The sequence below is a fragment of the Phycodurus eques genome, chromosome 13, assembly GCF_024500275.1.
Source record: "Phycodurus eques isolate BA_2022a chromosome 13, UOR_Pequ_1.1, whole genome shotgun sequence".
Classification (NCBI taxonomy): Eukaryota; Metazoa; Chordata; class Actinopteri; order Syngnathiformes; family Syngnathidae; genus Phycodurus; species Phycodurus eques.
This window is the reverse complement of record NC_084537.1, coordinates 23,096,403-23,109,164: the sequence shown is the minus strand read 5'-3', so window position 1 is coordinate 23,109,164 and position 12,762 is coordinate 23,096,403. Positions and strand designations below refer to the sequence as shown.

The window sequence follows — 12,762 nt, the reverse complement described above, 5'->3', positions numbered from 1 at the left end:
AAGTTGAAGGCCCCCCAAAGTGGCCTCGTTTACGGTTCCACCTGGGAAATCGCTTGAAAAATCCAACCAAACTTGGCGTTTAAAACATCATGTGATGTCACGCGAGACTTATGAAGGATTACCTCTACAAGTGCTTTTTCTTTGGCTTTTTGGTGCATTTTTGTAACAACACAACAGAATGGAGCTACAGACGCAAAGAGAAAAAGTGTCATGATAACCAACAGGAAATGTCACTTGAGCAATATTATATATATGTATATGTATTATAATTAAATAGATATCAATTATATACACAAATAAATGGACCAAGCAGATGCTAACCTAATTACAGTGACAATTATCCATTTCAGCAATACCTATAAAATACCACTAGGTGACAGTATCGCGATGTCTTTCTATTATGGGTTTGTCAGGTGATTTCCTGGGTGAAAAAGTTCACTTTTTGTTGTTGTTGTTTTTATTTTAAGTGCAGTGTTATAGTGCTATACTTTTGCATTGTTCGCAGCCATACCATATTGCGTATTTCACCAATGACAAATAAACAGCTTGAAGCAAGGAGACATATATGGACCACGGGCCGTAGGTTCGCCACGCCTGTAATGTACGCAGACGTGCATCCTTGCCAACACTGACACTGTAATTGAGAGGTAATGCAAACACACTCACCGTAGCGAGCTCGTCAAACTTTCCAAAAAGCTCATTCAAGAGTTTAACCAATTCCTGGGCGGTGCACTGGGAGGCCAAGCTGGTGAAGCCAACAATGTCTGCAAACAGGATGCTGTCATAGGCAAAAAAAAAAAAAAAAAAAAAAAAAGGAATGGCTTGTTATTCTCATGACACGGTGGCGAGGGAGCTCTTTAAATGACATTTAGGAGGTCAGTCTGAACAGCAACTTTGGATTTTTGACGCTAAACGAATCAAAGATGGCAATTAATGGCCAGCAGCGGGCGACGAAAGGTTAAAACGACAGAAAGGAAAAGATAGAGAGCGTCTGCCCCATTTTGACTGGCGGCACAGTCAAAGCACAGTGACTGAAAATAGAAGCGAGCGTATTCTCACGGGGATCAAGGTGAAGACGTTTGCTGCGAGGCGCTGGAGAGGAGTCATTCGGGGTTCTAAATGCAGACGTCACGATTGTGTTAGCTGCAGCGCATTTCCACAAAGCAGGCCAGTTTACAGTGCGACGCAATTTTCCGGTCGGGGCACCAAATTGTCATGCCGATTTTGGGCAACTGCAGTGACAGAATTTCCAAAGGGTGGAGACACACTGCAGTCTGTTGATTGGAAAATAAATCACTGAATGTTATCAGAATACCCAAATTCCATCCAAACAAATCATGAAAATTCAATCTGTTTTCATCATGTTACCTGAAAAAAAAAGGGGCATGCTTTGGTAGGCACAACAAGATGTTAACATTTTCATTCAGTTCATGTTTGTACTCGTTTTGTCTCTCGTCAAATTCAATCTAATTTGGTTTACATTGGTCAAACGCTTGCTTGCCCGTTCAAGCCAGCTCTCTCGCGTCGACCCCGGTCATCACATAATTCTTGAACCAGACAAAAGCCTGTCATAGACGTGTTTATTAAAACACGCGGTAAACTGTTCTACGATATACTGTGCATTTGAGAAAATGTATGCTATGTCTCCTTGATCTTTTACACAACTTTGGGTACTTTCGCATAGCCACACGGCGTCCCGTAAAGACGTTAATGAGATGCGGAATACAATTCCACGCAGACAGCGGCACGCAAATTGCCACTTCTACTTTGACCTTCCATTCCACGTCAGAGACGTTTTTACAGAGCCGCGACTCGGGCCAAAGCAAGGCTGCCGTCTTTTACTGGCATTGTGTGAAAGAGGCTTCAGACTGCATTTCGTCAGTCTTGGTGGGGTCTTAAGTTTTCACGATGCCGTCGTCGCCGTGCCGCCCGAAAGATGCCACCGAAGAAGAGAACAGTCAGATTAATTCAGGCCGACACTTGAATTGGCCACCATCTGTGACGGACAAATATTTAGAACGCTGAATCTTGCATTAGCGCTAATCTGCAAACAGTGGGCCTAATGCGACACTTAACTGCATTGTGGGTACATACAGCGGCCAATAATAGCGCAAAGAACTGGAGAAAACCCAAATTGATTTTGAATAGGCAGCCTACACAACACATGTCCAGTTATCTAATCCCTCAAGATAACACAATAGATCCTGTCGCGGGCCCACTTGAGACGCCAAGCCAAGTTCTTTTTTTCCCCACTTAATTCTTTGTGAATTGAATGTTTTCATCCACGCATATCCAGCAGCGAGGAATCACTGAAGTTGGGCACACACATGCTGGCAATACGGCCAAATTGGAGCAGAAATTGTGAGTTAAGAGTGATTTGCTCAGAAAACAGTCGGGGTGGACAGTCGTGAATCGAGTTATTATTTTCCACTTAATTCTTTGTGAAGTGATTGTTTCCAAAAAAATATTTTAAGCCAAGGGGGGGGGGGGGGGGGGGGGGGGCGACGACACATACTGAGAATTGGGCCAAATTTGAGATTCATTCACCCTTACGATTAAAGTCAGTAACAGCCCAAAGGCCGAATTTACTCAACTTATATTTCTTCTTCTCGAATTTTATTCTTTTTTTTTGGTATTTTCCGGAACTGTGGATCCCTGTGGCACCATACTGCCTCCAGCTGCTCGGTCCTGGTATTACAACAGCAGAACGAAAATATTGTAAAGTGTGTGTTATGCTGCATTGGTCATCTGGAGTACACCACACACGATAACCGCATTAAGCGCACCCAGTGATTTTGAGGGTTTTTTGGTCATCGTGTGGGGTCTTTTTCATGATCAAAAAAACAAAAAAAGTCGGTCTGTGTGTATCCCACTTGTCCCAATAAATTCTACAGAAGCAACATTTACAGTTTTAGACATGAGAAAAAAAGTTTGTTTGAAATTTTCTTCATGCTTTTTTTTTTTTTAATGCTTGCACGTTGCCCCTCTGCCTAGTTTTTTTTTTTGTATTATTTATTTAAAATCTGTGTGGTACAAGGAGGTGTAAAAGCTGCATTTAGCACTCATGTGAACTTGTGATCTGCGTGGCTGGCAAATATATTGGCTGTGGAAATAAGCATTTGTGTGAAGAATACTTATTTGTATTATTATTATTGAATGATATTCAATGTAAAAAAAAAAATACCCCAGTATTATAAATAGAAATATTAATGTGTTATATAAATATAACACATTATGTGTCCTTTTATATGCAAAATCTTGTTGTGAGGCAGACGTTACCTTTGCAGGAGTTTAATCAAATTTTAAAAATTATTTTTAGCAGCTGATCACAACAATATCTGCTTGGCCGGACTCTAATCAGATCAAAACAGTGGGGGGGATTCATTATCTGGAGCGAGGGAGGGGGTTCAAGGCACAAAGCAATCAGCGGCACGCCGATGAAATGGGATCCATATTTGAAATAAGGCCAGTATCGGCCCGACTCGCCCATGTTAATGTTTATCACGGTATGTCATAAACATTTGTGGCATGTTTCTGGACTTTTTATTCCAGTTCCTCTGGAGTTTTGCTGGTAAGAGGAACTAGACTATGTTGATTAACAGCAGCAAACTGTCTCTCTGGAGCTTCACTTCCTGACAAACTTAATAATCATTAGGTGCCTTCCTTCCACCGAAACATCATTTGCTCAAATGGCTCCCAGAGAAATCGGCTTTAGCGTCATTTAAGTTTCTCTTTCTCCAAAATTTCACAAGCACTTTTTTTTCCTCCAGGGTGCAGCTGAGTCTTGATGACCCTTAAGTTGCACACTAGTGGCCTATTATCCTATTCCTAGCAAGACCCTAATTGGATCTTTTATGTCCGCGGACGTGGGCTCGGTTCTGTTTAATGATCCGAAACGTCAAATCTTTAAATGCACTGAGACAGTGTTTATGCTGGCAGGCAGGCAGACATCTCCCAACGTCAGCGTTCAATGCGTCGATGGTGAATTTCCTTCGAGGGCCTGGACGGTTCTGATGTCAGATATACCGCATGCACGTATCACGGTATCTGGTGCCTCTTTTTCCACTCCACAGTACAGGCTTGACACTTTCAGATTTTCAGAGGCCGCTGGCCGAGCGGGTTCATTCCACGCAGTCAAACACAAAAGACCGTCGCAGATCCTGCCTCACTTCAGCGTTGACGCGGTTTATTAATAACAACAGAAAAACACTCCAGCAGGGTGTAAACTTTACAAAATAAAGCCAGTGCAATAAAAACTCAATATATATATATATATATTTGCCGCATTATTAAGAGCAAGAAGAAGAGGCAGAGAAGGTCCCAAACTAAACTCTAGTAATAGTCGCCCACCGAGCAGAAAATATATGCTTGTGAGTATTATTGTATGCTTTGTTAGAATGTGTTGCTGGTTCGTGTGTGTTAAAGTAGCAGTTGTTTGAAGGTTTACCGTAACATCTGCGCTAATTTCTGTTAGCCCATCTTTGGTTTTCCACATTATATGTTGGCATGGAGCTAACAGAGTTGGTTAAACAATGTGACGCTTCAATATACAATGTTTAATGCGCTTCAGTTTTATGTATCAATTTCAAAAAGAAATTATTTGGAGAACAGTGCGGGTCAGAACGAGCAAGAAGAAAGATTTTTAAAAGTGTGTTTAACAGGTTTAAGTGTGTTTTAATGAGTTTAAATGAGTGTAAAGCCTGTTGGAGGGTTAAAACTATACAAAAGAGTTTTTTTACATGGTCTCTCTATATCGCGTATTTTCACCTTATTGTGCGTATGCCTGGCACGTTCCATGTACCGATGATGACCCACAAGCCACCGGTGTCGGTTTCCGTCGCCCGCCCTTGCTTCAAACCCCGGCTGACCGACGGCAAAAGCGAACGGAGCCGCGTCGAGCCGAGCGGGAACTTTACCTGACGTTGTCGTGGCGCTGGATGTAGATTTTGTGAAAAATCCTTTCTGGTGGCTTCAGGAAGTCCTCCTTCATCTCCATGGCGACGTTCCTGGGCAACAAACTCATGAGCAGGCGCTCCTGGATTTGAGTTTGTATACAAGAAAAACCAAAACATCGGTAAATGTTAGCATGAATGGTGTTTAATGAATCATGTATAGCTTTGTTGCTACATACAATACTGCTTTTTCTGCTGCGGTTCAAATTCACTTTTGTATATATACTATATATTCATTCATGTACAGTTTGCCATTCACATCTGCACATATATTATTCATTATTCATAACAGTTGCCACGTACGGTATATTACTGTATGTGCGTCGATATTTGGGTATATTCTTTTCTAGTCTATTCGACAGCATCTCTTTTTGGAGCGACACGCACCTGTTTCTCGTTCTCGTCCTCCATGCGAAGTCGCTCTTCGATGCAGTGGCGTGCCTGCAGGAAGGCCTTCCTCTGCGCTCGCTCCGTCAGGATGCGCACAAACAGGCCCGACAGGTTGACGCTGGTGAACAGCACCGTGTTGGCCACCAGCTACCAACACAAGAACAACAACAACGAATTGTCATTTGATTTTGGAGACGCTCAGAAGGAGGTGAACGGATGCTGTCAAATGAAGCGATTTGATATATTTTGATTGTTTACTCTTGCAGTTGGAGGTATTTCCCATAGTTCCTGTAGCTAACCAAAATATTAGAAACGGCTCTCGATATGATGCGGTGCTGTTGTACACCACGGCCCACTACAACCAACAACAACAACAAACATTGTTAAATTGTACCACTCTGCCAATCAGAACATAAAATTGAAAAAAAAAAATGATTCAACTTTTTTTTCTAAAAGTTTTGTGCGAATAGTTTTATTTATTATATTTTGATTGGATTTTTCCAATCAATTTCAACCAAAAGGCAGTTTCACTTGAGCCGACCGTATGCACAAGCTTTCATGCCACGTATAAACAATCGGTAGATGCCCGGTGGGATACGCTGTGGATGTCTATGGCAGTATATTTCTACCATAAATTTGACAACAATTGTTTTTAATAATGATTTACATACTTTGGATTTGATTCGTATAATTAATTTGACTAATATATTTGAGTTTGAAATTATGCATTTAACTATGTATACATGAATGCTTATATGTAAAAAGTCAATCATATTAGTGAAATAAAAAATATGTGTCAAATATCGTACAGCTTACAGTTCTCGTTCTGAAGGTGCACCTCATCAATTAGTTGGTCGCCACATTAATTAACAATCCCTCGTTTTTGCCTGTCCCTTTAATATAATTATTTACGTTAAAACACCATTCAATTCAATTCATTATTATCTTTGCGAAGGCAGATTTGTTTTCGTTTTTTTAATTGAGCTCTTGTTCTGAAACGTTAGATTGTGTAAGTGTACCTCATACATTGTTTGCCTAGTTCTTCTCTTTGCGCTCTGTCTTTTCTTTTTTTTCCCACTTCCCTCAATTTGAGATATCGACAGTAAAAGCTGATGGGGTGATGGTAATGTGAGGTTTTGCAATGGTCCATCTTTATTTTGGCGAATACGGCATGAAAGCATGGGAGGACGCGTGAGCTGCTTCATCCATCACAGTGGCGGACCGCACGCCGGCATGGCTGCTTTCAACCTTGATCCCTTTCCTCCTCATTTTTCCAACGTTGGTTGACTTTGTACATTGACCAAACAAGGTCCTCACATTCACTTTAACAGTGCGCACCGTTGTGTCCCCTGACGTACTAGTATTGGTGGAGTAAAAGGAAGTTTGCATATCTTCAAGTCATTGGTCAATATTTTTCCCTGTAACGACAAACAAATCCATAAGGCATTACTTTGTCATAATGTCCTATTAGTGCGACTCTGCCATGATTTGTCTGACGATAAATACACCTCCAGCACCACAGACGCGTGCAGTGAATAAGAATGGATGCGTTTCTCTACAAAGTATGCGGACACGCTTCTGTGGCGAGCCTTCAAACTGCGGTAAGTGGAGTTGGGGCATCTACTGTATATCACCGCCGTCCACAAGGACGCTAGCCGTGACATTTTTATAAACCCATCCCGCAGAGAAATTACGAGGCAGACAATAACGCTTGTGTTTTATTTGTGAAGCGCACCGACGACGCGTCTGTTTTCATGGACGTCGTTACAAAGTAACTGCATATATTTATGGGGCATTCGCTTTTGGAATTGGGTGTTGTTGGTTTGAAACGTTTTTGAGATTCTTCCACGCTAATGACAACTTCGCTGGGTCTACGCTATTCTGGTGAATACCACACAAGTGCGGAAACAGGAGTTCAGAACATTTTGACGTAGATACCCCCATCCTATTGCTAATGGATCAGTAAGCATTCTGACGATTGTGTGAAATTGATCGTTTATTCATCATGTCTTGGAACGACGGACGCAAACTGGAGATCACTAGCTGAGTGCAACCAGCACAGGCGCTGTTGATTCATTCCTCAACTAGTTTGCTTTCAAATGACACCCAACAGGATGTCATCTATGGTAAGCTGAGCTACATCCGCCACGCTACGGCTGACCACAATGCGTAACATCTTCTGAATATGACGCTGACATGGACAGAGGAGTTCAGAACATCCAGATATACACGCTCCATTACGTGATAATTGGACCTTAAGAATGATGTCATTTAGGTCGAGTATAGAGTAGTAGTAAATGAAGCAAATGAGGAAACTAGGCTTACTGTTAGCTTATCTAGTAACTGCATTGTAGCTGCAAACTCTTCTCCCTGTCATTTCTATTGCGGTGAATCACTTGTGAGACGCGTCATACTGTAACCTGCGTCTAAAAGAGAAACACTGGAGTCTAATAAACAACCCTACATTAACAGAGAGCCTGCCTTTTGAGGAACGCCTGCTGCAACCTCTTTTTTTTTTTTTTTTTTTCTTTCTTCCTGACAGCGAAGGACACACAGCAGAGGACTTGCAGGCAAGTTCAGCACTAAGGACAGCTCCTTGTGGTTCGCTCAGATTGAACGCAAACCGTTTGTGCCGTCTCTTCCTTGCAAAATACAGTGAAAAGACAAGCCAGGGAGGGATTTGAGCAAAAAACAATGAACTTCAGCAGACCCTAGCTAATGGTGAGGCATACAAATAAGAGCGATGGCGAGAGAGAAACAGCGTGACCGTTTTACTCGGCGGGATATGAATCGGCCCCAGAGGAGATGGCTGGAAATGAAGGAGCGGAGCGACATCCTGCCAGCAGCGGCGGAAGTAGGGCGCCACATTTTCTTTTACTGTTAAACTCCAGGCACATTCAAAGCTGTAATGAAAAAAACTTTTCGGGAACCACAACGCTCACCGCTTGTGCAGTGGTGGCAAAAGAGCTTTGACTCAAGTAGGAGTACATGGGTTAACAAAAAAGACTGGTAAAAGTGTTGCTTAAACTCCTTTACTTACCGACACAGTAAAGAGAAAAAGATGCGCAAAATGTCTTTGTTTCTTAAAAGACACCGATAAACAAAAGTTAAGTATAACTTAGCTTTGGGGCTTGAACGGATTCATTGCACTTCCATTCATTTCAATGGGAAACATTACCTCGGTTTACAAAGGCTTTAGGTTACAAGTTGGATCACAGAACGAATTAAGTTCGTAACCTGAGGTTCCACTGTACTGTATTGGTGTGTTGCGTGCGGTGTGGTGCGTTTGTGTGCCTTTAAGGGGGCGTGGCCTCGTGAGTGACATCTGGATCTGGAAATCAAGTGGAGTCCTTGCTGGGTGTTCTCATTTTGTTTTTGTGTGCTCATGTGCGCGTCGCCTTAAAAAAATTCAAAGTCAATTTAAAAAAAAGCAAAGTGAGGTTTGATCAGTTCATCTCGCTCTTGGCTGACGGCGGCGTGTTTGCCGAGGAGACGGTTTCCTCCCCTCCCGTCAGCGCGGCCGACGAGGCCCCTCGGCAGGCGCGTGAAGGCCGCAGATCGAGACAGAGCGCTAATCCATTAAGCTCGGCGATGAGCCCCGTGGCGTGAGCCCCCGCACTCGCGGACCACACCTGCACCAACCCCCGATGGGCCTCAAATTGCCATAGCGACTTTAGGTCTGTTTTTTTTTTTTTTTTGATGCACGGTAATCGCTCGTTCATCGCAAGGCTTAGGTTCCAGACCACCCCTGCACTAGGTGAAATCTGCGAAGTAGCAAACACATACAGTAGGTTTTTTTAAAAACTATTTATACATATTTTCACGCTGTACGAAGCTTCTCAGACTCTTAATCTTTCCCACATTCGTATTAACCTCGGCCATGCTCTAATAAACACCTTCGAAAGTCTAATGCACAATAGTACTTTGCATTACTTTATACTGCAGTACTGTACTTTTCCATCCATCCAGACCCTTATCCTCGCAAGGGTCCCGGGAGTGTTGGAGCCTAGCCCAGCTATCTTCGGGCAGGAGGCGGGGTACACCCTGAACTGGTCGCCAGCCAATCGCAGGGCGCATAGACACAACCAACCATTCGCACTCACATTCACACCAACGGGCAATCTAGAGCCGCCAATTAACCTATCATGCATGTTTTGGGGATGTGGGAGGCAACCGGAGTGCCCGGAGAAAACCCACGCAGGCGCGGGGAGAACATGCAAACTCCACACAAACGAGGCCTGGGATTGAATCCCGGTCCTCAGAACTGTGAGGCAGACGCTTGAACCAGTTCCCCACCGTGCCGCCTACTGTACTTTGATTCCTTGTAATATGTTTCAATGAATTGTTCTTTTTCTTTTCTTACAGCTTTAGTGGTTTAGCCGAGGAAGCGTTTATTTCCCCACGCAAAAACAATTATAATTACAGCACACACTCAAAATACTGTGAACTATGCGCAAAATAAATATGATTTATTTATTTTTTTGCAATACACTGAGTCCATGACATAGCAAGGGAACGCTGTATTGTAGTAATTTGTCTCCGCCTAATATCTTCTTTTAATGCCTTCTTTTCGCTCGAAAAACTGGAAAAATGTCAGTTTAAGAGGAGCGCGCACATATTTTTGCCAAACAAGTCCGGTTTCTTGGTACACTATAACCATCCAATTTGTTTCGTCAACAGGTGGCGGGTGCTGACAGAAATTTTGGAGCGACTACTCCAGTTACATGATAACTTCATCCATTCATGGGGGGGGGGGGGGGCAAGCACAGTTAGGGGGGGCACAGGCCCCCCTGGCCCACCCAGAACCGCCACTGATTCGGTACGATCGGCCACCCCTAGTTTGGTGCATGTTTGTTTTTTTTCCTGTTTGCGCGTGAGTGTACGCGTCACGCCCGCGTGTGCGTGTGCGTGTGCGTGTACTCACCGTCCGCCACAGTTTCTGCGTCCTGACGGAGGTGGCGGTGACAATGAGGTGCGAGACGGACACCGTGAGCCCGAAGAGCACGGCCAGCAGGGTCCGGACGGGCAGCAGCGCGTAGGCGACGAAGGTGACCAGCACCAGCTGCCACACGCCCTGGTCGGGCGGCGTCTGCGGCTCCGGGCCCGCGGCGCCCAGCGAGAAGGGGCAGCAGAGGAAGGCGAAGGTGAAGCCGAAGAGCAGGCTCAGGTTGACGATCTGCTGCAACTGGGTCACCTGCAGGTACTTGACGTTGGTGACGATGAAGAGCGACGCGAAGACGACGCAGTGCACCGGGTGCGAGCCCTTGGAGATGGTGAGGTGACCGGGGCCGCCCAGGAGCTCCGCGCCGGCCAGCGCCGACGACATGACGATGAGCACGGCGAGCGCCTTCAGCGTGGACGTCTGCTCCAGCTTCAGGTTGTAGTTTTGGAACAGCGACTCCAGCTCCTTGCAGTCGAACTCGTCCTCGCAGGCGATGCTGCTCACGGGGAAGCCCGGCGGACACGGACTCCTCTTCCGCCGGCTTCGGACTTTCTCAAACGGCGCTTCCTCCATGTCGGGGCCATTCATAAACTGAAGATGTAGTCCGCTTTTCTTTTTTTTTTTTTTTCCCTTTCCTTTCCTTTCCTTTCCTTATCCCCCCCCACCCCCCTTTAAAGGGGGTGACGAGAGCACACTTTATCCGCAACAAGGCACCGGGAGCTTCATCTCTTCATACCAAGACCAACACACACGCACAAATAAAACATCCCCCAAAAATATGAAGACGGCGCGACGTCCACTTGCAACTTAGCGGCTCTTTGCGGGGCTCAGCTGCGATCACGCGTGCGCAGTGCGAGGCCGACGTTAAGTCTCAAGACGATCCTAATGGGACTGTTCGCACAGCGTCCTCTTTGTCTCCCTCCCTTTTCCGCCACCTACACGCTTTTCCCGTCATTAAAACAATCGCATTTGCCGCACATCGCTCGCTTCCTGCTCGCATCCCTCACGCACCAATAATATGTGTGTGTGGGGGGTGGGGGGGGGGGGAAGAAGAAAAAAAAAAAGTCATATCCAGAAACAGTCACCATATGGAGCCCGAGCAAAATTGGATTTTGGGGGACCTCGATTTCTGCCAATAATGTTGATTATTGGCCATTCGTTGTGGAATCTGGCCAGTATAATAAATTAAACATGGAAATAGAATCCACATGAAGAGGGGTCAATTTACACACTATTCCAAGTGATAAAGCATCAAGTGTTTAAAAATCACTATCGACCTACAAAAAGTCACAAAAATAAACCAGTACTCTAGGCATTTACTCAGGCATGTGCGCACACCAAGCGGTGCTCAAGCACCTGCCCCTTTGCCCTGGATGAAACGAAGTGCCCTTTTTGCTGCAGCCCCTTTTTTTTCTTTATCAATATTTATATGTATATATTCATTTGAGTCTTTGGAAGAATTACATATGATATACGATGTTGATGGTTTGGAATTGTTTGTTTTTTTTGTACCCTTCTTTGAACAGCGAGATCCCTCTGATGCTGCAGAAGCTCTCTGCGGATGTGACTACAAGGAAAAGCCTACTAGGACAGCTGAGATTTATTTGGGGTTAATTAGAGTCACTTTAAACGGTGGAAGCTGTGTGTTGACTCCCATTTTAAGATGACATTTGAATGCAATAGCTTCATTCTGAACACAGCCACATCCCCATTCAGGGCATGTGCACTTGTGCAACCACGTTACCTCAGTTGTTTATTTCTACTTCTTGTCGCTAAAATATGGTCATTTCCCCCCCCCCCCGTTTGCGATGCACATGTTGTCGGTTAACTAATGCTGGGGGGGGGGAAAGGGGAGAAAAAACATTTCAATGATTTATCTAGGAAAAACTGATTTTTAAAAAACTGTCATTGGAACGCGGGTGTGTAGACTTTTTATATCTTACACCAGATTGATGCATCTAAAATTTGGGGGGGGAATTGTCAATATATTTGTCAAATATTTGTCACCCCCACCTTCCAGACCAAAGTTAACACTAATGGTCTCTACCACATTACGCTGACAACCAAACGTTGACATATTAATCATATTGATTGGGGGAAAATATTGGCCCCAGCTGACTTTTTTGTGAGTCGCCCGCAGTCTGTGGTGCAAGCACGGATGCAGGCCACAGCTGATCTACAAAACTATAACAACACAATTAAATAGAATTTCAAGAATTAAAATGCACCCTCATTTCATACATTTATCACGCAGTTCCTTGTTTGTGCGCCTTGGCCACAAGGGGCAGTATAATACATGTTATTAAAATCGTATTAAAAACATGTGCTGTTGAAAAAGGTCCCGAAAAAATGAAGAAATGGTCTTGATATCCAAAAGATACGGTTATGTTCCCAAGTGTCAGGTTTATAAGAGCAGCTCATTTGCGAAGATACCAGTCACAAGCCCAAGTGTACCACAAACAAGGGACAGACAGCATG

General features: G+C 44.2%; 1 protein-coding gene across 10 annotated transcripts in view; it reads right to left on the bottom strand.

The window, feature by feature from the left end:
• LOC133411174 (adenylate cyclase type 1-like) overlaps nucleotides 1-11,238 on the bottom strand; it is a 38,442-nt gene extending 27,204 nt beyond the window's left edge. For all 10 annotated transcript variants that reach the window (XM_061693174.1, XM_061693173.1, XM_061693177.1 and 7 more), the window contains exons 1-4: nucleotides 10,267-11,238; nucleotides 5,340-5,489; nucleotides 4,917-5,035; nucleotides 667-778 (exon numbers count right to left, since the gene is read on the bottom strand). In XM_061693174.1, coding sequence (XP_061549158.1) covers nucleotides 667-778; nucleotides 4,917-5,035; nucleotides 5,340-5,489; nucleotides 10,267-10,872 — 987 coding nt within the window. In that variant the 5' untranslated portion in view covers nucleotides 10,873-11,238. The remainder of the gene's footprint in view (nucleotides 1-666; nucleotides 779-4,916; nucleotides 5,036-5,339; nucleotides 5,490-10,266) is intronic.
• Between the last annotated feature and the right edge of the window lie 1,524 nt (nucleotides 11,239-12,762).